The sequence below is a fragment of the Patagioenas fasciata genome, chromosome 23, assembly GCF_037038585.1.
Source record: "Patagioenas fasciata isolate bPatFas1 chromosome 23, bPatFas1.hap1, whole genome shotgun sequence".
Classification (NCBI taxonomy): domain Eukaryota; kingdom Metazoa; phylum Chordata; class Aves; order Columbiformes; family Columbidae; genus Patagioenas; species Patagioenas fasciata.
Window position 1 is genome coordinate 5,809,055 of NC_092542.1, and position 26,248 is coordinate 5,835,302.

General features: G+C 50.6%; 1 protein-coding gene across 4 annotated transcripts in view; it reads right to left on the reverse strand.

The window, feature by feature from the left end:
- Window positions 1-2,556: 2,556 nt before the first annotated feature.
- The window catches only part of SPEN (spen family transcriptional repressor), a 65,661-nt gene continuing 41,969 nt past the window's right edge, over window positions 2,557-26,248 (reverse strand). Inside the window, exons 5-15 of one of the 4 annotated variants that reach the window (XM_065855398.2) lie at window positions 24,583-24,783; window positions 23,607-23,758; window positions 21,473-21,598; window positions 20,848-20,961; window positions 19,622-19,735; window positions 18,167-18,267; window positions 8,258-16,196; window positions 7,290-7,703; window positions 6,302-6,496; window positions 4,969-5,127; window positions 2,557-3,506 (exon numbers count right to left, since the gene is read on the reverse strand). In XM_065855398.2, coding sequence (XP_065711470.2) covers window positions 3,375-3,506; window positions 4,969-5,127; window positions 6,302-6,496; window positions 7,290-7,703; window positions 8,258-16,196; window positions 18,167-18,267; window positions 19,622-19,735; window positions 20,848-20,961; window positions 21,473-21,598; window positions 23,607-23,758; window positions 24,583-24,783 — 9,647 coding nt within the window. In that variant the 3' untranslated portion in view covers window positions 2,557-3,374. Of the gene's footprint in view, window positions 3,507-4,968; window positions 5,128-6,301; window positions 6,497-7,289; window positions 7,704-8,257; window positions 16,200-18,166; window positions 18,268-19,621; window positions 19,736-20,847; window positions 20,962-21,472; window positions 21,599-23,606; window positions 23,759-24,582; window positions 24,784-26,248 lie in introns of all 4 variants that reach the window. The other 3 variants (XM_065855397.2, XM_071798465.1, XM_065855399.2) reach the window with 3 other exon arrangements.

Here is a 26,248-nt window from a genome sequence, read left to right on the forward strand (position 1 = left end):
GGACACACGGACAGGGGCACAGACAGATGGACAGCTGCACATCCAGACAGATGCATGGACAGATGGACACATGGGACAGCTGCAGGTCCAGCTGGACGTACAGTGTCACGGCACCAGAGACATGGATGTACAGACAGACAGACAAGCAGACGGTTCTGCGGATGGTTGGACATGCAGACAGACACATGGACAGTTACAGGTCCAGATGGACACACAGACAGTTACATGTACAGCTGGACAGCTGGACGTACCACCGGACACATGGACACTTGTATGTCCAACCAGACACATGGATGCCTGTACTGGACTGATGGACAGATGGACAGCCAGCCGGACACTCACCTGCTTCATCCACCAGGACAAATGCACCAAAAATGGACATTTTTGCCCCAAAGGTCCCGCTCAAAAATCAGCGATTTCACACCCCCGCCCCACCCCCACCACACCCCTGCCCCGCCCCCACTCGTGGGCAGGATCGGGCCCTTTAGTCCCCCACAATGTGTCCGTCTGTCTGTGTCCCCATCCATGTGTCTGTCACCCACTCATTGCACTGGGGGTGTGAAATTGCTGATTTTTGAGCAGGACCTTTGGGGCCAAAATGTCCATTTTTGGTGCATTAGTGCTGCAGGGTGCAGGAGGTGAGTGTCCGGCTGGTGTGTGTCTGTCCGGCTGCACGTACAAGTGTCCGTCTGTCCAGTGGTGCGGACAAGTGTCCGGCTGGATGCACCACCAGACAGACACACAGACACACACCAGACGGACACTCACCTCCTGCACCCTGCAGCACTAATGCACCAAAACTGGACATTTTTGCCCCAAAGGTCCTGCTTGAAAAACAGCGATTTCACACCCCCGCCCCGCCCCCGCCACACCCCTGCCCCCCCCCAGTGCAATGAGTGGGTGACAGACACACGGACGGGGACACAGACCTTGTAGGGGACTAAAGAGCCTGATCCTGCCCACGAGTGGGGGCGGGGCAGGGGTGTGGTGGGGGTGTGGCGGGGGCGGGGCGGGGGTGTGAAATCACTGATTTTCAAGCAGGGACATTGGGACAAAAATGTCCACTTTTGGGCAGTTTGTGCTGCAGGGTGCAGGAGGTGAGCGTCCGGCTGGGCGGGTGTCTGTCCAGCTGGCCACACGTGTCCGTCTGTCCAGCGGTACTGTCAGTCTGGTCACGTCCAGCTGGACTCTTGTTCCTCAGTTCACTCTCTCACCTCCTGCTCCCTCAGCACAGCCCCCCCCAAAAAATGGACTTTTGGCCCCAAAGGTCCAAATGAAAATCAGCAATTTCACAGCCCCACCCCAGCCCCCACTCGTGGGCAGGATCGGGCCCTTTAGTCCCCCACAAGGTCTGTGTCCACCCCCCCGTTGTCTGTCTGTCTGTCCCCCTCTCTGTGTGTCTGTCATGCACTCTTCGCTCCAGGAGGTGGGGCAGGATTGGGCCCTTTACTGTCTCCCCCCACCATCCATGTGTCCATCCCTCCCTTCCCCACCCAGGGCACCAGGGGAGGCTTTTGGGGCCCAATTCTGCCTCCAGGATGCCCCCCATCCCCTCTCCCAGACCCATGGGCACCAGCTGCTCCATTTCCCCATGTTTCACCCCAAACCAGGCTCCCCGTCCTCCCCCCCAGCTCCCACGGTGGGGCCGGGTCTTCCCTCTACCCCCAAATTCCTCTCCTGAATCTCCTTTTTTACCATCTCCTCCTGATTTTACCCCATTCACACCCCCACTGGTGAAGAACAGAGGGTTCCCAGCACCCTTTTGGGTGGAAAACGGGTGAAAAACATCGAGTCAGGCTCGTGCGTGTATCAAAATTTGGGTGGTTTTGGGTGTGCGTTGAAACGAAGAGCAAAAAAATCACAACCTTGGTTTTCAACCCATTATTTACAACATATAAATGTGAATCAACAGCTTTGAGTTTACTCTGATAAAATGATCTATTTCTTTTCCTTCTTGTTTTTGCAACTAAAGATGGGTGATGACTCCCAGGGGGGGACCCCAAAGCTCCTTCCCCACCCCCGCCAAGGGACGAGATGGGGGCCGCGAGGTGTTTTGTATTTTTTAATAAAGTTTGTAATCCAATGGACACACAAAACAAAACTGCGCTGCGAAAATCGAACGAAAACCAAAAGAACCAAAACAACAAAAAAAACCAGTTCCATAAATTAATAAGTGTGGGGGAATGCGGGGGGGCGGGGGTCTTTGTACAAGTGTATAACACTTCCACAGCGGCCGCGACGAGGGGGGCGTTTAACTGAAGCGCACTTACAAATGAGTGACGATACAAAGTCTGAGTATGAAAATAAGATTTTCTCTGAAAACACATTTTTTTGGCACAGATTAAAAAAAAATGTATGTTGGGGGGGGGTTATTTTTTTTCTCCTTTTTTTGTTGGGTTTTTTTTTTTGTCGTTTTTTTTAAAGTCAGTATTATATATATTTATATATATTATATATATATTTATATATACACACACCCACTGAGTTCTGCATATCCCACCAGGAAGGAAAATAGCTCTCCCTTTGAGTTGGTTTTGTGTTCTCTTTTGTCGCTTGTCTTTTTCAGTGTAAACTGTACATCCCAGATGAGGAGGAGACGGCGGCGGGGGCGGGAGGAGCAGAGGAGGCTTCACAGCCGGAACAAATCAACCCATAATACAAATTAAAGAAATAAAATTAAAGGAAAAAAAAAAAGAAAGGAAAAAAAAAAAAAGAAAGGAAAAAAAAATTAAAGAACAAAATAAAATCAATTAAAAGACTTAAAAGCCAAGGTGTGAAATGATCCTTGACCCCCAGGCGGAGGCCCCAGGTCCCGCGCTCAGTCCCCGGCGCGTGGCCGTGCGTGTCAAGACATCCAGAACGTCACAGCGTGTCCCCAAACTGTGCAAAGGTCCGAGTCACTAATTTAGTGCAAAGGCAGTTCAGGTTCTCTTTTAGTTTTTTTGTTGGTTTTTTTTTTTTTTTTAATAATATTTTTTTCCTTTTTTTTTTTTTGCGGTTTTTGTTAAAAAAAATAAGCCATCCTTTCTTCTTCTTTTTTTTTTTTTTCTTGGTTTTTGTGTTTTTTTCCCCAAAAGGAGGCACAGAACCCCCCGCCAGGCGCCTGCCGAGTGCATCGTTGTCCATAAGCTAAAGCAATATGTAAACATCCAGGGCGGCAGAGCCGCCCAGCGAGGGTTTGATCGAGGCCGGTCCGGGCAGGAGGCTGGTGCTGGCAGCATTTTTCTTCTCCCATCACTTTCTTTCTCTATTTTTTACTTATTTTTTAATTGGGTTTGTGGGTTTTTTGCTGCAGGGCCTTTGGAAAAAACAGAAAAGGAAAAAAAAAAACCTCGAAAATAACCAAAATCCCAAAAGTCAGCGGCGAAAGGAGCTCATACCGAGGCGATGACGATCATGAGGTGAGGGGAGATGTTGGAGATGCTGGCGAGCAGGTCCGGGGCCAGGCGGGACAGGTGGCTCTCCGAAAATTCGCAGGGTGGGAAAATCTGCAGAACGTAGGCGGGCTGAGGGGAGAACAGAAACAGGGAGTGAGGCACAAACCTGGGTCAAGGATGGGCTAAAATGGCTAAAAACAGGACATTTGGGTGATTTTTTGCGGTGTTTAAAACCACAGAATCCCAGAATGTCAGGGGCTGGAAGGGCCCTGGAAAGCTCATCCAGTGCAATCCCCCCATGGAGCAGGAACACCCAGCTGAGGTTCCACAGGAAGGGGTCCAGGCGGGTTTGAATGTCTGCAGAGAAGGAGACTCCACAACCTCCCTGGGCAGCCTGGGCCAGGGTCTGACACCCTCACCGGGAAGAAGTTTCTTCTTGTATTTAAGCAGACCCTCCTGTGTTCCAGTTTGCACCCATTGCCCCTTGTCCTGTCACTGGTTGTCACCGAGAAGAGCCTGGCTCCATCCTCCTGACACTGCCCCTTTCCATACTGATCCCCAGGAATGAGTCCCCCCTCAGTCTCCTCTTCTCCAGCTCCAGAGCCCCAGCTCCCTCAGCCTTTCCTCCCACGGGAGATGCTCCACTCCCTTCAGCATCTTGGTGGCTGCGCTGGACTCTCTCCAGCAGTTCCCTGTCCTTCTGGAACTGAGGGGCCACAACTGGACACAATATTCCAGGTGTGGTCTCCCCAGGGCAGAGCAGAGGGGCAGGAGAACCTCTCTGACCTACTGACCACCCCCTTCTAACCCACCCCAGGTACCATTGGCTTCCTGGCCACAAGGGCCCAGTGCTGGCTCATGGTCACCCTGCTGTCCCCAGGACCCCCAGGTCCCTTTCCCCTACACTGCTCTCTAATAGCTCATTCCCCAACTTATACTGGAACTTGGGGTTGTTCCTGCCCAGATGGTTGTAACTCAGCACATTTGTATAAAAGGTGAGATATAAATGCAGGTGTGGTTGCCAAGGTGGGGTGTTTTTTCTGCACTGGGGATGGAAGAACTGGCTGGCTTTATTGGGAAAAGTAGAAAAATTCCCAATAATTATTAATTATTATTAACTGATGACCATTATTAATTTCAGCAATGGCTCCAAGCGCCCGGTGAACAGATTAAAATCAATTTGATGCCACAAAGCATCTGGAATAAACACTTCAGAATGGAATAAACCCTAAATGTTAGGAGCAAAACATCATCAGGTGTCCTGGAAAAATCAGGATATGACATGAGGAAGAAACCAGGACTCTGTTTCCAATGCAGAAAAAGATGGAAAATGGTTTGGTTTGTTTTCACCCAAAATGAATATATGGTTGTTTTTTGGGTTTTTTTGGCTTTGCAATAAATCTTCAACAATATCAATTTTATCGGTGCGTTTTGATCGGTGATGTAACAAATCAACATGGTAAACACCGAGCTTCTGTTTCAATAATAAAAACCGGCAGGTCAACTCCGACCTTTAGCCAAGAGCAGAGGGCTGTTGGTCCCGTTATCTGTTAATTTAGTTCACTGAGGGCGTTTGGGGCTTTTCCGATACCTGGTTAGAGCCGGGGTTGGGGACGTTGATGATTCCTGCGGCTTGTTTGGCTTGCAGGTAGCTGATGAACGCGGCCTTGAGCGACTCCGTCTGGTTCACCACGTCCTCCTGGTCTCGGCCGCACGGCAAGGCCAGTAACAGGCAGTAATCACTCTCCACCTGGCCGGGGAACACAGGGATTCCGTCAAATATTTGCTGGGAACAGGCCCGTTCATGACATAACCCGCACTGAAAAATCCTCTCTTTGAACCCCTTTCAAGTTACAAGGATGTGGTGAAAGCTCAGCCGGCTTAGATGGTGAAAATGACTGAAAATCACTGATCTCCACATCTAAATTCCACTTTCCACCTTATTGGAATGGGCAGGAATTTGTTCCAGGGCTGAGGGATGGGTGATTTCAAAGGTTTCCCAACTCCCCCATCCCATTTTTTAACAGTAACACCTATTGCTGGTGACCTGTGATCTGTATTGCACACTCTTTAGGATGAAGGAATCGCATAGAATCCCAAAATAACGTGACAAAAGCCAAAGTTTCTGGGAGAATCAATTGTTTTTTTGTTACACAGCTGGCAAGGACAGCCCAGTTTTCAGCACATAGACAGAGCTTCTCCTAAAGGTGCACCATAAAACAATTTTGGTTGAAAAGCTCCTCAAGGTGATCGAGTCCAACCATTACCCAGCACTACGCCATGTCCCTGAGAACGTCTGCAGTTCTGCTGAGGTTGGTTGGGGTTTTGTTTCCTTTCGCTGCCTGATGTTGGTTAATTTATGATTCTTCAGCATTCTGGGCGGTTTGCAAAGTGTAGTTCAGAAGCCCGTGTTGTTAATGCAACAAATGCCACCAGACTTGCTGCACGGGGAGAAAAACTGGGCGACTTCCCAGCGGGTCCCTCTTGCCCCATCGTGGTGCAGGAGATGGCGATCCTGGCTGCTGTGCTTCTATTCCTGATGTTATATAGAATCAGTTTGGCTGGAAAAGCCTCTCAGGATCAAGAGTCCAACCATAACCCAGCCCTGGCACTGCCCCATGTCCTGAGAACCTCATGTCCGTCTGTCCAGCCCTCCAGGGATGGTGACTCCAGCACTGCCCTGGGCAGCCTGTTCCAATGCCCCACAGCCCTTTGGGGAAGAAATTGGTCCCAGATCCAACCACAACCTCCCCTGGGCAACTTGAGGCCGTTTCCTCTGCTCCTGGCGCTTGTTCCTGGGGAGCAGAGCCCGACCCCCCTGGCTCCAAGCTCCTTTCAGGCAGTTCAGAGATCAGAAGGTCTCCCCTTAGCTCCTGTTCTCCAGCTGAACCCCCCAGCTCCCTCAGCACCCCCCAACCTCTCACCATCATCCTGCGCGCGACCCCCTCCAGCTGCGACGCCTCCAGCCGCATGCGCTGGGCGATCCTCAGCGGTGGGCCACCCTCCGGCGCCGGCAGCGACCGGTGAGCCAGGACGTTATTACCGGAGACGAAGTGGAGCTGAACAGCGGCCGTGTCGTTTTTGAGAGCCAAGAGGCCCTGCCAGACGATGGGGTATTTCTGGAAGGAAGGAGAAGAAATATAAACCGCAAATGAAGGAGAGAGGGATATTAAATCCTGTCTGAGCTGCTCATTTGCCTCCACCGCTTTGCTTTAAGGGCTCAGGACAGATGTTACAGCTTATTCGCCCTCATACGTGCTGGTCCGGGCTTTGGTCAGGTCCTGCTAAAAGAGGAATTTAGTCCTTTTTCTTCCAGCTGGCGGAGGTGCCTGGGCGGCTCCTCTCACCATTAACATCACAGCACCTCCCAATCTTCCAGCCTCCCACACAAGCATGAGCCTGTTACCAAACCCTATTTTCTCTTTTAAAAATGAGCGAATTAAGAGCGAGCGGCAGCAGGAGAGTTGCTCAAGATTACATGGGAAATAACACCTAAAGCCAACTTTCAGTTCCCCATCAGTGCCTGTTCCTCACCACCTCCCTCTTCCTTAGTCTCTAGGCTTTGGAAAGGTGTGGTTTTCTTTTTCTTTAAATTAAATATATACCACTCTTTCCTGCCCACAAATAAAACCTTTCCAAATGATGCAGCACTGTCTGAGCAAAACAAGAGAAGCAGGGGCTGCTCTGCATGAACAGTCCCTTATTGTACGCCACGTAAACATGAACGTGGCTTAAAATTCACCAGGGACAAGAAAGAGCCCAGAAAGCAGCCAGACATCGATCGCCTCTCCACATCTGAAGCAAAAAGGTCAGACTTTGGTGCCACCGGGGAGATGAACTAAGTAGAATCTGATTATGTCTCCCCAGGATGAGGAGCACGAGGCCAAGAGAAGAGGCTGGGGTGATACTCACCGTCAGGAGCTGAACCATGTCCACGGGTCTCTGTGACACGGGGTGAGGAGACGGCTCCTGTTTGAGAGCGGGCTGGGGCTCGGGGCGATTGAGGGGCAGCCCCGGCGGAGCCGCGGGACCCGACGTCGTGGGGATAAACACGGATTGTTTGGCAACGGCCGGAGGTTGGTGCGGTGACGGGAGCTCCTGTTTCATGGAGATGGCGACGGGCGAGGGGTAGGAGGTCTGGCCCGTGTCCGCTTGTGCCCTCTGAAGGTGGACGTGAGGGTCCATGGGAGCCGCGTGCCTGTTGACGGTGGGGTGGTGACTCTGCTCGGGTCCTGCCGCCGGCGGGCCCTTGGGATCCTGCGGGATCTGAGGGGTCTTGCTGCGCACGGGCTGGCTGGGGTGCGAGTGTTCGCCCTCCGGTAGACCCTGGGAAGCAGACAGCGGGGGAAAAAGGAAAGATTTGAGGTCATGGGTGTTTCAAGCTCAGTCATTCAATGATAAAGCTGCTGGGCACCACCTGGGTGCATCCCCCCCCCACTGTGATGGTGCTCAGAGATCCTCCCCTTCCAAAGCCAACTCACCAGCCTCTCACATCCCAGAGCTCATTCTGCATCCCCCAAATCTTACCCTGAACCCATTCTTGGCCACGCCGTCCATCCCAGGACACCCGAACCATGGTGCTGACAATCCTCCCTCCAAAACTTCTATGTCTACAAACCTATACGCAGCTTCACACCTGCTGGTTGGAGTCCTGAAGTCGTTATAAACAGGCTTTTATTCCTAATGCCAAGTGATGTTCAGACCCCATCTCCCACACAAAAATAGCTCCTCTTGTGCTACAAACTTAGGCAGGCCTTGGAGACTAACCACAGAGAGCTAAACTCAGCCCCTGCGGCCACACAAAGCTGCGCTGGGGCTGCAATTAGCCCCAAGCACTGCAGATTTCAGGCAAACGGAGTAAAAAGAGTGTTATTTCTCACCTGAGATGGGGTCATGCTCCGGGAAGGCAACCCAATCGGCGAGGCGCCCGGGAACTGAGGATGCCCGAGCTGTGCCGCCGTGTGGTAATTCCTCATGTCGCCGTACACAGACCGATAATCGTGGAAGGAGCCACTGGCCGGATGCATGATCTGCACGCCGTGCGGAACCACCACGGGCTGCGTCAGGGGCAGCCCGGGCAGCTGGCTGCCGGCAGGGACGCTGAGCAGCCGCGGTTCGCTGTGAGGAGAATGTGCCATCTTGCCTTCGGAGGATTTCGGCGTCTCTTTTCCCGGCTGTGGGGTTTTACTGACGGGGGGAGTTTTCCCGGCCCCTTCGGGTGTTCGGGACTGTCTCGTTTCCGAGTGGTGCTCGCCCACGGCGGCCATGTGCGGGTGCATGATCATGCGCACGTCCCGGGGGACGTTGTACTGGTCCAGCCGGATGCTCGTGGGGTGCATGCGGTAATCGGGCTGCATCACCAGCACGTCGGACTGCACCGGGGCTGGCCCGCGGCACACCGTGGTGTGGTGGTAGTGCATCTCCTCCTCGGGAGCGTGCTGCGAAGACAGAGGAGGCATGACGATGTCGCGGATGGGAGCTGGCTGGGGCGTGCTGGATCGCTGGGGTTTGATCTCCATCTGGGGTTGCAGAGCGGCTCGGGGGGAGTGGAGAGCTTCGGGGCGGATGCCGTAAGGGATGCCGGAGAGAGGAGGGGTGTTCATCCTCACCTCGCCTTGGGACAGGTGGCCCAGGGACACAGTCTGTGTGACGCTGTGAGGGGGCATGATAACAGATTGCTCGGGATGCATGCTGGAGATGTACTGCGGAACGGGGATCCCCGGCGCCAGCATCACCGGGGTGCTGCTGGATAAAGCCGGAGAGGAGGTACTGCCGGGCTGGCAAGTCCGGGGGAACAGCGACGGCGAGTGCCCGCTGGTGCGCGGCGAGTGCGGCTCCTGTTTGGTGACCCCCAAGTGCGAAATGGCCCGGTCGGTCGGGGTGCTGGGGCCCGAGCTGACGTGGTTCGCTTCCGAATGCATCTTCCCAGAGAGGGAAGGGTGGTGAGGACTGACCCCAGGACTCAAGTTGGAGGGTTGCAGAGTCTTGGTCTCCACTTTGAGAGCAGCGGGATCGGACAGTTTTTTGTTCACAACCATCTGGTTGTGGACGAGTACGGGTGGAGTGTTTACAGTCTGCGTGAGGACTTTACCGGGCTGGGACGCCGGAGTCTGGACAGAAAGGTGGGACGAGTCGGGCTTCTCCAGCACAGCGCGCTCCTGTTTAACAGAAGAGATGACGGGCGACGTGTTGTACGGTTGTGTTCCTAGTACCAAAGAAGAATGGGTGGAAACGGTCCCGTAGCCTGCCGAGGTCTGGGAGCCTTTCGGCGTCGGCTGAGACGGTGTGATGGGTTCCTGTTTAATCTGAGACTTGGATACTGACTGCTGAAACTCAATATCCACGGCACTGGCAGGGGGGATCTGGCTTATCTTGGCACTAATTCGCTGAGGACCTTCTGTCTTCTGCCCCGAGTAACTCAGCAGCACGACGCCTTCCGAGGTGTTGACCCGCAGCCCTGGGCTGGACCCGGCCTCCACCGGGCTCTCCTCGATAATAGACATCGACCCCGGGTGAAATCTACTGTTATCATTTGTGCTTGACCTCTGCTTGAATTTTGACGAGGGGGCGTTGACGAGACACGTCTGGGTCTGGGGAGCTTGTTTCACCAAGGTGATCCTTGGAGCCTCCTCCAGATCCACGCTGTGGGGCATCCTGCTGATAACCGAAGTGGCCTTGGGAGCGATCACGGTGCTTATTTTTTCCTTCTCGCTGAACACCGGAGCTTCGGCCACCGGTGGATCCAAGGCGTTGGTGACGGGAACTGCGGGTTTCTCCTCCGAAACGGGTTTGATGGCCTCTATGGCGGGGTGGAGAGGTGCCTCCTCCAAACGAGGCGCGCTCACCGGCTCGGCGTGCGTCGTCGTTACATGCGTGGACGTTATGCTCGTTGCCGAGACGTATTTGGGCTCCATGAGTATCTTCCTCAAAGTGCTGGAGTTGGTATCGATATCCGAGGCCTTTGTGTCCGGGGGGAGAGCGGGAGGCGGCGTGGAATGGGCGCGGGGTTCCTCGTGCCGCACCATCCACTCTGGCACCTTGGCAGCGCCCGAGTGAAGGGGGACGATGGTTGCGGGCACCGGGGTGGGCAGCTTGGCCGCTGCCACCGCGGGGATGGTGGGAAGGGCTGGATTTGGGGCGCTTGGCGGCGTGATGGGCGCATTCTCCATGGGCGACTGTATCTTGAAGCCGCTCTGAGCCCCCTCGTCAAGCGGAACCGGTGGGGTGGGCAGGTCCAGAGGAGCTGGAGTGGGAGTTTTCGGAGAGGAGCCGCTCTCAGCGACGGCTTCGTGCACAGCCACGATAACGTCGGCGGCTGCAGCCTTGCTGGTGTCGGAAGCGCTCGGCTCCGCGGGCACCTGAGGAGCACTTTTAGTTTGCTTTTCCTCCTTCAAGGCTTCCTCAGGTTTCGCTTTAACTTCGCTGGTGGGGGGCGACTTGCTCTGCACCCTCTCCGGCTCAAAGGTGTTGACTTCAGCAACATCGCCCTTTCTCCCCGTGCTCCTTTTGCGCCTCTGCCGTGTGGTTTTCTGACGGCCCTTTTCTTTCCGAGCAACTTCGGCCTCCTGCAGGGTCTCGGCCTCCTGCGCGGAGTTGGAAGACTCGCTGAAGCTGACTTCGGCCTCTTTGCTCTCGGCCTCTACCACCGACGGGGCTGAGCTGGGAACCGCCTGCACCGCGGGCTCGACGGCAGCCTCAGTTTCCAGGATATTATTCACCGCCTGATCCGTCTCGGGCTCCATCTCCTCCCGAGGTGACGGTAACACCAAGGGCTCCGCGGGGATTTCAGCTTCTGATTCAGCTGGATACGTGGGGGGCGCGGGGAAGCTTTCCGTCTCCCCGGAAATGTCATTGATGATGGAGCCGATGGCCGCCGCCAGCTCCGTTTCACTCGCCTGATGCGTGGGTTTGTCTCCTTCCTCCTCCTGACGAACTTCAGGCACATCTGCCGCCGGCTCTTTGTAGGCAGCAATTGCTGGAGGAGTTTCGGTGAGTTTTGCGATATTCTCCACGGCCTGCTCGAGTTCGATCTGTTTTGCTAACTGGGCGGCTTCGGGGGACGGCTTTGGCTCCCGCACCACCTCTTTTTCCGTCTCCGGGAAGGAATCTTCTACCTCACTTTTAACGAAATGGGGCGGCAAGATGTCCTCTTTTGGGGGGCTCTTCATTTTGGCCGGCGACACCGCGCCCGGCTCTGCCTCCTCCTCGGTGGGCCGCAATGCCCCCTTGACTTCATCCACGTTGAGGCGTATTTCCACATTTTTGAGACACACGGATGCTTTATCTACGACGGCTTTGGTATTTTTGTACCTTCCTCTTTTGGATTTCGTAACCTTCTCCGGCACCGGCTTCTTCTCGATGATCTCAACCGTGGGGATTTCCAGCTGGTTTTTCTCCACATCCACTTCTTTCCTCTCGCGTTTCTGCTCACTGGCTGCTGGTTCTTTCTCGACGGGTTTTGCTTTATTGCCGTTGTCACCGACGCTCAATTCTTGAGCGTTTCTTTCAGCGGCATCTTCAGATTCAGCCGACGTATCGGCTTTCGGGTCGTTCTTCCCTTTCTTCCCCTGTTGGCTGGTGGCACCTGACGAGTGACCGTGTGTGAGTTTCTGGGATCTAGGAGATCTCCAGCCTTCTGCAGGCTTAGGAGCTTCCACAGCATCTTTAGTTTCAGCCTCCTCCGCCTCTTGCTGGACCAGTTCTGTCTTTATGGGAGAGATGTCCTCCTCTGGCTTACGGCGGGTTTTGGGAGGTCTCCCCCTCCTTGGGGTCGTCGGAACAGTTGTCACCGTTTCCTGCGGTTCCTTTTCGCCTCTTTTCCTGGTGGATCTAGTGACCTCCACAGAGTCCTTCACCGGAGACGGTCCTTCATTGTCCCCCGTGGTAGCATAGACCGACCTTACATTTCTGCGCCTAGTCCGGCCTATTGGCAAGCTCGGTTCGACGTTTTCCGGCTCTGCGGCGGAACTGGGGGATTTCGCAGCGTTCCTCGAAACCTTCTCCGCCTCCACTTTCAGCTCAGAAAGCTTCTGCGTCTCCCCACGAGGGGAGCTCGACCTTTTGAGTTTTTCGCGGTCAATTCTCTCGCTCTTCCTCGTGACGGGCTTTTCCGTCACGTTAGCCACAGTCGATTGCACGGGAGTCTTGGAGCGTTTGCTCTTGTAGGACTTTTTATCTTTTACAACCACCGGAGCTTCGACTTCCATATCGTTGTCGGAAACAGGCGGCAGGACCTCGGCAGCCGCCTCTGCTTTCTGACTCGCGGTAACATCAGCGTTGGCGGAAGGTGAAGGATTTTCTTCTTTAGGCTCAGCGGCCTCATCAGACTTCTGAATGAGCTTGGGTAGAGGTGGAACCAACGGGGCACCTTCAGGTTCTGGATCTACACCGATGTCCGGTTGGTCAAACAAAGCCCCGGGAGTAGGAGGTTTGGTGTCCAAGTATGAAGGATGCTCCGTTGTGACGGTATCTTCCTCCGGTGCCAGGGTTGTAGCCACAACTTCTTTAGTAGCTTCTACGACCGGCGGGGGTTCGGTTTGCTCGGGCGGTTCGATTTTGACAGGAGCAGCAAGTTCAGGAAAAGGTTTTTGTTCCTCTGCTGCAGAAACAGGTTCCGATGGTTTTTCTTCTTTTACAGAAGCTGCTTCCACCGCCACCTTCTCAGTCGCCGCCTTCTCGGAAGCAACCGGAGCTGGTTCTTGCGGTAGGACAGCGACTGAAGAGGGACCAACCGCCGAGGAAGGTTTGTGTTCTGGTTCTTTACCATCAGGAACAGCTTCTGGGGTTTTTGGCCGGTTTTCTTTATCTTCCTGTTTCTCCGCTTCTTTCGGCTTCTGGTCTTTCTCCTTTTCTTTCTGCTGCATTCGCGTCAGTTCGATAAATCTGCTGTGAAAGAGAACGACCGGTTCCTGCACCAGATCGGCCGTGCTGTTAGTGCCATCGGAGGAAGACTGTCTCCCGTACAACCTACCAGAAATAAAGTCCAGATCATCATCTTTTCTCTCTAAATGCTGCAGGCGTTTGGAGTCCTGTTCAAAGATTGAACTGTGCAGAAACCGAGAAGCGAACAGTTCCTGTCTCTCTTGTTCCTCCTCTTTATGGTCTTCTTTCTTATCGTCCAGTTTTCCACCTTCTGAATCAGTCCTTATCTTTTTCTTTTTCATATACCAAGATGGAATAGGTCTGGGAGCCGAGTCAACCTTCTCTTTGTCTTTATTGTTTCTAAAACTAGCGAATCTTGAATCCCAGTCTAGAAAGGACCAGTTTTCTTCTCTGGAGGAAGAGAGAGATTTAGCTCTTTCAAGCAAGGCCTTTGTGTCTGGTGTGATTGTCTTGTCCAACGCAAAAGAGTAAAATTTATTCCTCTCTAAGGAACTCGACAGTCTTTCCTCTCTTTCACGTAACTTCTCCTCTCTGTCCCTCAATAAAAAAGACAACCTGGAACTCTCTAGCAAGGACGAGGCCTTTGGGGAATGGGGTTTGTTTTCGCCGTCGTCATCCGAATCCGAAGGCACCTCGCCGGGCTCCAGGTCGCGGACGGAGCGCTTGCGGATGCTGTCTCTCTTGACGATGCTGCTGGGAAAGCTGATATCGACTCTGCCAGGCTCCGGCTTCACCTGCGTCTCCCACCTACTCGAGTCGTCTTCAGAACTCAGCACGGAGAGCTTTATTTTAGCCATTTCTGCCATCTGCTCCCTCCTGCTGGAATCGTAAGGATTGAATTTCAGCGAGTCCTCCCTCACTGTCATGTTGGAGTATGAAAGACCCTTCTCTTCTATTTTAGGTGACTCTTTGGTTTCCTTTAGCGGCATCAGCCTCGGAGAATCGAGCGTGTCGTCGTCTTCATGGAAAGGGAAGTGTCTGATACTGGGGGAACACGACGTCCTTTCCGAGTCCTCGCTCACCTGACGAGAACTTCGGTAGTTCCTCTCTCTTTTAGTGCTGATTTCAAAGTCAAACTGGTCGGTCTTTTTCCTTTTGCTTGGTGGAGAGTCATCGGTGACGTCCTGCGGAGGTTTTCCCACCTCGTGGACCAAGCTCCGTCTTTCATACTCATCCACATCTTTCTTCGGGCTGCCGAACTTCTCCGACTTTGCGATCTCCATTTCCAGCTGCTGTTTCAACCTGCGGCTTTGCTCCATTTGTTTCCTGTAGCTTTGCGTGTGATCGATGTCGATGCCAATTTTCTCCTCCGTATCAGCCAACTGAGGTTTCTCTTGGCCAAGTTTATGGTCGGGTGCGTCTTCGGGAAGGCCAGAGTAATTCTTCCTCGCGTCCTCTCTCTCCGTTCCTGGGTCGTCGAGGAGCTGGACCGGTTTATGCTGCGGTTTTACGGGGTTCAGCTTTTTAGAAGAGAGCTCCTGAACCTCCGCTGGTTCCTCGGCTGCCTCCATCAGCCTCGCCTGCAGATCCAGGGTGGGACGCATGCCAATCCCACCCACGTTAAGAGTCTCCTGAATTTCTTTGGGACTGGTAACAGGAATAAGTCTTTCCAGTTTGAGTTTTTTAGATTCCCTTTTAAGCATCTCCTTCCTCGGGGGTTTTCTCTCCAATTCTCCTTCCCTCAGCATGGTCGATTCTCTGGACGAAGCCGTCGCGTCGAGCTGCTTTTTCAAACCCATTCGCGCATCCTCCTCATCTTGGCTGCTTCTCTTTGCTTCCAGTTTTTGCCTGTCGGCCTTCAGATTTGCATCAGCAAAACGTCTTTTCCGAGCCTCCAACTTGTCTAAATCTACCGCGTTGGCCCCCTCGGAAGGTTGCTCTGTCTTCAAGTGCTTTTTGGGTTTGAGTTTCCCCTCCTTATCCACCACTTCTACGTGACTGGCGAGGGCTTTCTCTTTTTGTACCTTGGTTCTGACAGGTTCTGGTTTGGACTGATCGGACTTGGTTTGCTCAGCCTGAGACGTCTGCGTTTTCTGCTCGAGAAGCGGGGATTTCATTGTGTCGTTATCAAGCTTTGCCCTCAGTTTCTCCAAAGCAGGCTGATCAATGACTTTCCCTTCCTTTTCTTTCACTCGGGTCAACACGACGCAGGGCATGAGCTCCAGGCGGTTTTTAGCTGTCCCTTCTTTGTCACCTCTCTCTTTGCCTTGTTTACTATTGCCCTTCAGTTTCTCAGGGCTGGGCTCTCTCTCGTTCTCCTGATCCGTTTCGGAAGACTGAGAGCTGGGCGAATGGATCTTTGCTTTTCGTTTTTGCTTATCGGTTTTCTCCTTTTCGAGCTTTTCCGGCTTCTCCTTTCTCACCAAGCGTTTCTCCTTGTCCGCTCTCTCCTGTTCGAAAGCCCGCTCCTTTTCCGCTTTCTCGTTTTTTGCGTAGCGTTCCACGCGGGCTTTCTCCAGCTTGTCGTATCGCGGAGGAGACAGCGAGCTGCAGCTGCCGCTGCGATCCGACGACCTGCTGTAAATCCTCCTCTCCGAATCGCTCTGCAGCCTTTCGGATTGCGAGGGAGACGCCCCGGGGCTCTGCGGGCGCCTGGAGTGCGTCGGACTCTGGCTCCGTTCAATCGGCCTCCGCTCGTGGTCTCTGTCGCGATCGGATTCGAAGCGTTCCCGCTCCCTCTCCCTCTCGCGCTGCCGGTAGCTGTACTCCCTGATGTCCTGCTCGTACGGGTCGCCTCTGTAATCCCGGTACTCGCGCGGGTCATCGTAGTAGCGCGGGTCATAGTAGTCGCCTTGGTAGGGATCCCATTCGGCGTAAAATTCTCTGCCTCGAGCCGGGTATTCTCGCCGAGGATCTTCGGGATACGTCCCCGGAGTCCGGACGGTCTCGTAGTAAGTACGATCAGGGGCATATTCGTAAGATCCTCTTCTTTCGTCTCTGCTAAATAGAAGAATAAACAGATTCGTTTTCCTTCTCCACCAACATAACCATAATTTTACGATCATTTCTTTAGACGTGCATCAAGGCGACTGTACACAGCTGCCTACAGAGATTCAACAATAACGCATGGCTGCGCAGTGGATTAAATGCTTTGTTGGCTTATCAGCTACCGCTGGTGGTTAATTAATCATTTTGTGACGGCTCTGTCGAGTCTCTTTTTACTGCCCTCGCCACTTTGTTTTGGCCAAAATCAAACATCGCATTAAATGAAGGTAAAACCTACATAACATCCACGGTCTGTCCTGGTGAAGACCAACCCATCTCACGAACCTGAAACCCACCTCTGAAAACATGAGTCAGCTCAAAATTCGAGGCTGGAACCTCTCCATTACCGAGCAGTAAAGCGGTAATAAGATTTCTTTAAAAACCCTAAACCCCGTAAGCGATCGTTTAATTCCAAAATTGGCTCTTTCGCTGCATTCGACGTGCTGACGTTGCCTATTTACAGAGCCAGTCAACAAAACCCATCGGGTTGTTTCTAAGAGCAGGTGAATTCATGGGAAGCACTCGGCAAAATAAGTCAGGCAATTAGTGTTATTATCTCAACACCTCCAAATGGCAAAAATGAGCCATTTGTAACACCGAACACGCCTCTTTGGCAGCGGGGGGCACAGCGCTCCCGTTCTCCACCATTACAGACTGTTCTGCACACTCTGTTTCACTGATGTTTATTCGGCTTCACAATTGATGGTTTCTGCTAAAAGCTGACAGGTTCCACATCTTAAGAAACGGTCAAAATTGAACCAGAACACCAAGAAACAAAACACGGAAGACAAAAGGTCATTCCGCAAGCAAAGTGGGGAATTGTGGAAGGTGGGTGTGAAGTAATAAAAATTAATCACGGGTTTTGTTTCGGTTTATGTGTGGTTTGTTTCCTTTGGGTCCTTTTTAGACTGGCTACAACTACAACCGGAGAGGAGCTGGTTAGTGCAGATCTCAGCGTCACTGCAAGGGAGCGTGAGGAGGACCAGAAGACGCAGGATTACAGGACTCACTGCAGAGCTCGCTCAATCACTCCGTGATTCATTATTCGTGAGCATCTCGTAATGACTACGTGAGCGGAATGACAGAAGGGGAAAAACAAGACTAACGCGTGCTCCAGCATCACGCTGCTCCAGAAATCAGCGTTCTACTCGGAGTTATTTCCAGGAGACAAGCCCAGCTGACTCCTGCGCGTTAAAAGACACCCAGTAATGCGCTTCTCTTTTCTGCGTTTTCAGAGGGAATTATTACCGATGGCTTGCTGGCACATCACATCTGGCAAGGACCAGGGGACGCATACATTGCTTTTTCCCTTATGCAAATCCTGATTGCCAATTTCCAAGCCCTCCTTCGCTTCGAAATCTGGCAGTTTCGCATATATGCGAGACCAATCTATTCTCCATCGGGTTCATCTCGCTCACAGGTACAATCAATGTCACGCTGGGCTTATTCATAGCTAGACCAGAAGGTGGAAGCCCAAATTTTCCTCTCTGCTCAACAGATGAGCGGCAGTGGTTTATCAGACCATATATACACACCTGTTAATATATACATTTGTCTTGAGGGTATGGGGAGGCATTACAGACAAACTGTAAGAAATGATGAACGACTTGCAGCTGCGTCCTGGTGACCCGTCACCGTAACCGGATACTGAATGTATAGATCACGCCCAGAGCCGAAACCTGCACCTAAAGATGAACTTCAGTAACCGGCGACACTTCAGATGTGTGATCTGCAGTTAGATTTGTCTTAAAAAGACATTAAAAATAGGCCAAAACGTTATTAATAGAACTTGAAAAATAAGGATGAAGTTGCGAGGAACAAAACCAAGTGTTTGTTTAATAATTACGGCCTGAAGAAAGTTTATTTGCACTGAAGACGAAGCTGGAAAAGTAACAAGCTGTACTAAAGGTATTGACACTTACCTCCTTTCTGCCAGCATTTCATAAAAGTCTCTGATATCTTGACCCGTTTTCTCCATGGAATGATAAAACGCCAACTGACTTTCTCGATTTGCGAAGTCCACCTGAAAAACAAAGGGTAAATCACGTTCAGGGAGAGAAACATCCCATTTTGACAACATTTCACTGCCTGCTGCAGCCTGAGCATGGGAGCAGAACTGAAAATGGGGGTGATGATATTAAATACTTCTCAGGACTGGCCCTACACATCCCTTTTTCTCTTAGCACAGCTGTGTGGACTGCAGAATCACCTCCTTACCGGGTGATGTTGGAGCTGCCGGACCAGAGACTCCTGTTCAGTAAAGCAGCAGGAAAAACACACATTATTATTGTGGTATTGATGTTTTTAATACTACGACTCCAATTACAGTTCCAAAGTCCCTTTCATCTCCGTGCAGTGCTACAGCAGGTCAGTATTATCAATCTAGACTCCACATTACTTGCCCTGGGGTTATACAGGACGGCAACAGCAGGGATGGGAAGGGAACCAAAGTCTCCTGAATTGCTGCTCCTTGTTCTAACTTCTCAAAGAGCTGATGTTTTCTAGCCAAGGGGGACAATATTAAGAAGCTAATGGCATAGCTGATGCAAAAAAATAACTATTAGAATGGATTTAATCAAGCGTATGCCACATAATGCAATTTAACATTCTAGTTCCTTCTTATGAACACAAGCCATGACGTTTTTAAACGAACACAGGTTTTATTGCATCGAAGGGGTGCTTATATCCAACCACCGTGCTCAGAAAGGACAGCACAGCCAACTCCGGACCCCGAGGGGTGTGAAGCTGCAAGGTTAATACAGCAGATCATGCTTGAAATCATCACCCGCTCTTTAGGAGAGAAGGAAAGAGGAGGAGGAAGATAATTCAGAGGGTTGGCTGGCACCTCACGTCCCCAGTTAGCGGGACAGTCGTTAGCGGGTATTACCGCATTCGCCCAAATCCAAGACACCCCTCTAAATGTTAAGTGTTGCTGCTGGAAAAACTAGTTTCTATCTTTAAGTAGTGTTTTAATTGTTATTTTTTTTAATTGTCTCGGCCAGGTTGAGCGCCCGGAAAGGCAGCGATGTGTGATCCCGGAGGAACTCGCGCCCTCCGATCCCGCTTCTCTATCACAAAATAGACAAAAGTTTGCCTTGGATTCGAGTAAATGAGGCGGCTGCACTGACACCAACGCTCAGGAGCTTAGAGAGACAAGTTCAGCGAAACAAACGGCTGGAAAATGCTGGAAAAAGGCTTGATAAGTAACGGTTCAAGACACCCTAACATCTTGATAAGCCGAGTATAAATAAACAATTTAAGCCTTTGATATCTGGGACGTAGATGTCCCGCTAAGTATTTCCTTTTCAAACGGCAGGTTTAAGGGGTAAGGCCTGAATACAATTGGTTTGGTTTGGTTTGGAGGTCATTCTGCACACCTTAATTTTATTCCCACCGATTTTCCTCCCCTTGGTCTCTTTTACAGCTGCTTGTGCATATTCAATCTCATTGTAGAGAACCAGGGCCATGCCTTTTAAGCGGTCAAACACCACCTGTAAAAAACAAAAAAACAAAACAAAAACCAAATAAGAGCCTCATCCACAGGACTTAACGTCAGTCCCAACAAAATCCGAAGTCATGAGGATACCAGGGAGAAAATAATTTTGAGCAAGGCTTTTCCGATGAGGCGTTTTGTAACCAGGAGACAATCAGAGGACACGGGACTGCTTGCAATTGTGGATATTGTGGCTTGAGGTATATTATGCCTTTATTTTGTTTTTCTGTGTTTTACTTTTATTCTTTCATAACTGAGTTTTGGAGTTTGTTAACTTTTATTTTTGGAAAAATTTCCAATGTGTTTTAGGGGGGAAAAAAGGTGAAGGGAACGTTTAATCCCCAAATGGAACCGGTTTTGGTTATCACAGCCTGCAGTACCACTCGTCAGTTGCTAAACGCCCAATTGCCAAATATTACCTTCCTTTAGCAATATTATTATTCAAGCAACAATAAAGAACGTCAAACACACAAAAACCCTTGAAGGAGGCAAGACCCTGATCCTGTGAAGATTTACACACGTTGCTTAACTTTAAGCACATCAGTGTCCAACAGAAACACGTGGGACAACTCACGCTTAATTCTAAGCACGTGTGTAAACCACGGGTGCGGAGCCGCAGCGGGGCAGGTAACGCGCTCCCACTGCGTAACACGCGTCTCTTGCGCCACCATTGACTTCTTATCTTCTTTCCATGTACTTTTGTCATCAGCATGACCATCCTAACTGCTTTTAAGTGTCTTTTTTGGTCTGATGAAAAAATAGTTATGTCTAATTACGTAATTAGCACGCATGAGTGTAACCACGTAATTACACTGCTGTTCCTCCAATGTTAAGCTTGCTAAAGAAATTTGTTGGGGAGAGACTGCACAAGAGCAACAAATGGCTTCCCAATATTATCTCGGCTCATTCAAAACAACTTCAGTGCTTTGTTTTGAAGCGACTACGTACGGGATGGACAGGATGCAAAGCTACAGAGCCCAAATGACACCCCAGAGAGAATTTCTCTACCTGAGCTACAAAGCCCTGGACAGTGGGGGTTGAAAGGACAGGATGGGAAGAAAGGAAGACAAGTAACGGCTTCAAAACCCCGCGCCGGCGTCTCCCACCTACCTTCACCACGGGCCCGTATCGGCAGAAATGGCGAGTTAAATACTGATCCGTAACGTTCGTGGAGAGCCCGTCTAACCAGACGCAGTTTGTGGGCATGCTCTTCCCAAAGCCCAGCTGGACACAAAAGGGCAAAGCTTCCGTCAGTACGATTCGCAGGCGTTAAACTAACGCGCCTAATTAACGAGTTATTAGAAGCAAGCTAGTCATTTGTACGGGTTTGCTAAAATTAGCATCTCGCGCAGGTGCAAGCGAGACAAAAATCAAATGGTAATTAATGAAAATAATTCTGCTGGCTTAAACAAATAGAGTGTTTGACAACATTTGTTTCTTCTCTGATTTGAATGCTTCTGGGAAGTGACAGGTTGACAGCTCTGGGGGCTGACGGGCTGGTTTTCAGCGGCACCGGTACAGCTTCCCAGCCTTGGGAAGCCAGACACGGCCCTTGGAGGCCAGGGAATGTCTGTATCCAAGTCTACTCAATGCTGAGACAGCCAACAAAAATGCTGATTAATCCCAGTTATGGTGGTTGAAAGCACTGCGCTCTGACTTATTCATTAAAAACCATCTTACTACCATAAACTACACAGAACACCCCACGGTACAGTCTACGGGAGGGTTTCTTTACCTTGAGCCGGTTATTTCCAAGATATTCCCCATCCATCTTCTTAATTGCTTTACACACACTGGCAATATCGCAGTACTGCAGGAACGCATACTGAGGAACACCGTTCACCTTCTTAATGTCGATATCCTGGGGAAAAAACACAGTCCAGAACAATCTGGAGTCAGTAACAGGCCAAAAATGACATTCAACAGTGTCAATGAGATCTAAGCGGGCTGGTTTGAGAGACACGTGGCACAGCAAGCGTTCTTTAATTAATATTTTCTTCAGAGAGAGGATTTAAACAATAGCAGAAGGTTAAAAACTTCACTGTTGTGCTGTATCTCATTCAACGGCAACCCCAAATCCTCACTGATGCAGGGAAAGCTCTCATAATGCGGATTTAAAACGTAACCCTGACCCGATCAACAAACAGTAGCTTCAGTTTGTTAATATTATGTCAAGAAGAGACGACTTGGAATCAAATACAGATTAATTTTTGCTCGCTAAGGCTCAAGAGGAAACAACCTGCTCCAATCCTCATGTCTGACTTAAGAGACAAGGGGGTTTCTTTTCCCAATAAAAACGATTCGTCCTGTTCCTAGAAGCGCAAAGGGACACTGGACTCGTCTCGTGAACCAACTTGGCACCGACACGGCAAAGGCAAAAAGATCCTCAGCCCCTCCCGCTGCTGGTGTCTGATCCCGAGCCACACGGGCCCTTTCGAAAGGAAGCGCAGTCACGAGGAAGCTACGAAAGCCTAAGAAAGGCTGATTTTAATCGATTTTATAAACCCAGCAAGCTTGGCGGTGACATTTGGTTAACATTCAAGCTCAGCACTAGTACTGGCAAACGTACTGAAAGTCTCTGAACAAACTCATGATATTATGATTCATTCCGAGCTGAAAATAGAAGGTGGAGTGTTTCGGTTTATTTGTTTAAATAGCACAAGTTTCCTTTGCGAGCTCCGTGCCAACGCCAGCACACGCGTTTAAGCACAACCGTTCCAACTTCCAGGACAGACTCGTTTCATGGTTAATGAATGTAGGGACAGGGTAGCACTTCGATATGGTCTCACTCAAGAGCCCTTTATCTGGGAAAACAGGAGTTAAACAGGGAGATTTACACAACTATTGGACTTGTATAGCCCTGGCCTAACGATTTAAGCAGAATCCAAGAGCCAGAAGCAGCGTTATTACAACTGTGGCAAATTCTACTTGACCACTCACCCTGGGCAAGCAATTCCTTCTGACAGGCAAATAAAATATCATTACTTTGCTCGTTACCCACCGGAGAGGGTATAAAGCTGGTCCCTTTTGCACCTGAGCTTGTAAGTTTTCATGGAAACTGTGCAAGGCAGCACTGACCGATTAATAACGTTGACAGGACAGCACTATTTCACAGAAAAGCCAATTTACAAGACACGGCGCTACTACTGATAAGCATCTTTATCGGGATGGCTCCGCTGCTCTAACATTAGGAAAAGGTTTAAGCCACAGACACCGTGTGAATTCATAATCAGTGCTGGTGTCACGGACAGAGCGGAGGCCGGAGGCACAAGGGCTGCCAGACATCATAAAACGGACATTTTATCTTTGTCCAGATTGTATATGGAAGCACGTCTCCCCTTCTTTCGTGGGGGGAAGGACATATGGGGTTCCTGGTATCTGTGACTGATACAACGGTTATGAAACTATTTCAGAGCAGAATGAATAAGGCACAGCATGTTTATAAGCACCCCCAGGTACCAGCGACTCCATAAACTATTGGCGCCGAAGCCCAGATTCAATTCATTAAACTGACTGCAGTGCTACTTTACTTTTCTGGAAAACGGATGGAAAATGGCACGAGGAGAGGAGAAGGGGCTGATGGCTGCTCTGTCTCGCTCAGAAAACCCAAATCCTACGTGTGTTATCACTAATCCAGCCGCTCTGCGCCTCTTCGGCCCTGGTGTTGGTGCACAGGCTGTGACAGCTGATGGCAAATAAACCCTTTTGTTTCAGAAATCAGCTTCATAAATCCAACATGACAATAACACCAAGCGTATTTATCTAGTTAGGCTTTTCTGCAGACACAATTTACCACCGCTCGTAGCATTTTACAGGTCTGTACAGAAAGAACGGGCAGTGACGCCCTACACAGAACAGCACTGACGTACCACTATCCCACCGAAGCGCTGGAAGATGTTGCGAAGGTCGTGGTAGGTGGTTGTTTTCTCCAGGTTGCCGATGAAGAGGGTTCTGGTTGCTTTTGGGTGAAACTCGTCTATCCTTTCATCCAAAGGACGAAATTCATTCTCGCTTTCTGTTTCTAGAAGCAAAAGAGAGCAAAAAATTTGTAATGCAGGGAGGTGTTTTTCATGTGGGTTCGGTTCGTGCTGATTTGTTTGTTCAAGTCTACCTCCTGATGAGCAGATATGATCTGAATGAGAGTAAGCGATGTCTGTGACAAAAAATACGCAGTGCTACACTCGTGAATCGTGTTATCTACATGGAGTTTGAAATCTCTGCATCACAACACCGGGTGAGTGCTGAGGAATGTGAGCATCCTCAGGCAAAAGGCAGTTGTGTTCTCCAGCCGTTTCTCTAGAAATTCACTCTTTTAACGAGTATTATCTGAATGCATGAATTAAAATAAGGCTTCACTGTAGTTGGGGAACAGAAGTTTGTTTTCACACACTGATTTTTAAACAAGCAACTCGAGGACAGACTGACAACCAGGGCGTTGAGCGCATGGGTCGGTCATTCAGGCTGTGCTGCCTTAGCCTTGAAAACGCAGCCGTCGTTAGCGGTTTTAATTAACAGCAGAAAAACCCAGCCTGTGAGGACTCGGTGCTCTGCTCACACCACCCACTGGCTTCTGCTCCACTGAGACACGGAAAACGAGACGTTTCTTCCCGCAGATCCCACCGCTGGGGAGGACGGCAGGTCTCGGAGCTTCCGAGGATGGATCTCACCCCGTTTGACCTAAGAGCATCCACTCCTCTTGCTCTGCAGTTTATTCTTGGTGTACTTCCCAGTTTCTTTACAACATTTCCCTGCTGAAAGGCAGTTTTAACATTTCCCGCTCCTGTGCCACCCATGGATACACCCAGAGCGGCCACGCGGTCATTACAAGAAGAACATGGACCTTACCTGGTCCTATCCAGGCCGTGACTTCGATCTGCATGCCGAAGAAAAGTTTTCCTTTTGAGGCGTTTAGTGCTTTTTCCTGGTCCTCCTGCTGGCGGAAGAACACCAGGCCATACCGCTCCTCAGAGGCCCCGTGAATCTGCACCGACGTCACCTTCCCGTACTTCTTGAATTCGTGGAAAAGTCCATCCTTAAGGCTTGTATCTAAACCAACACAGAAACGTTAGTACCAGACAAACAATTTCTTTACCAATTTAATAGTGGCATAGAAGGCGTAAGAAGAAATCCCATTTGCCTTCTGAAATGTGACTTCATGCAGTTTAACCTGAATCTCAGTGTACAGGGGAGCACCTTGTGAATTTTGGATGTTAATTCTGACAGTGCCAAAAGCTTCTGGCTGATCTTTGCCTTAATTTTTAAACCCAAGGAACTACACAGGCAAGGTTTTACATCGCTAAAGCTGGCAGTGGGCAGCTATGACTTCTAAGAGACACCCAATTCAAGATGACGAAGAAATAAAGAGTGTTACTTCATGAATAATCCCAACGGATACTGCGTAGAGCAGTTTTCCAAAGCTGGGCTGAGGCACCTGGAATGGAGATCAACATTATATAGCATTCCCTTCAGTCAATTCAGAAAGATAATTAGATAGATTCATCAGATTTTGCAACATCTGCCCCACGACCACACAATCTGCCTGGGATCTGTGGGGTATTTACCTCCACATCGCGTCACTTCAAGGAATACAACAGAGAGCAAATCTATAGAAAGAACGCGACCACGGTGGGGTGTGCTGCTCACAAAGTCAATTTGTGTTATTTTCATTTAGGCAGTGCCTTTGAATCTGTGAATTATGTTACAAGTGGTTTACAAATGATGGTTTTTTTCTCTGTGATCTCTCCAGTGTTCAGCACAGGGAACAGCGAGCGATCGAGTGCACTCCTCAGTGAGCCGACTCTTGCATTATTTACCATGCAATACTCGATGCCATTACGAATACGCTCACAGGCATTTTACAGCGCAGCAGAAAACCCCGAAGTTTTCGTATTAAAAAAGAAACCAAAACAGGGCGAGAATAAACGGTCCAAGTTTAAAGTGAAAAACTGGAGATCCTTCAGGTTTTCCCCTGGGGAAATCCACGTTACTGTTCCAAAGCACCAGCTCCGGTAGCCGCAAGCGCTGCAGTCAGGGACTGGAGCTGGGACCTGCAGGATTTCTGACAGATGGTCACTGATTAAGCAATTTTCCCACCATCACACAAGAAGCGAGGCAGAAACAGAGAGAGAATCCCATCCTTGGAGGCTGCACGTGGTTGCCGTGTCAAAGACACCATAAAGGGTATTTAACCAGTCACAGAACCACAGAGTGGCAGGGGTTGAAGGGCCCTGGAAAGCTCATCCAGTGCAATCCCCCCATGGAGCAGGAACACCCAGCTGAGGTTCCACAGGAAGGGGTCCAGGCGGGTTTGAATGTCTGCAGAGAAGGAGACTCCACACCCTCCCTGGGCAGCCTGGGCCAGGCTCTGACACCCTCACCAGGAAGAAGTTTCTTCTCAAATTTAAGTGGAACCTCCTGTGTTCCAGTTTGCACCCATTGCCCCTTGTCCTATCACTGGTTGTCACCCAGAAGAGCCCGGCTCCATCCTCCTGACACTCACCCTTCACATGCT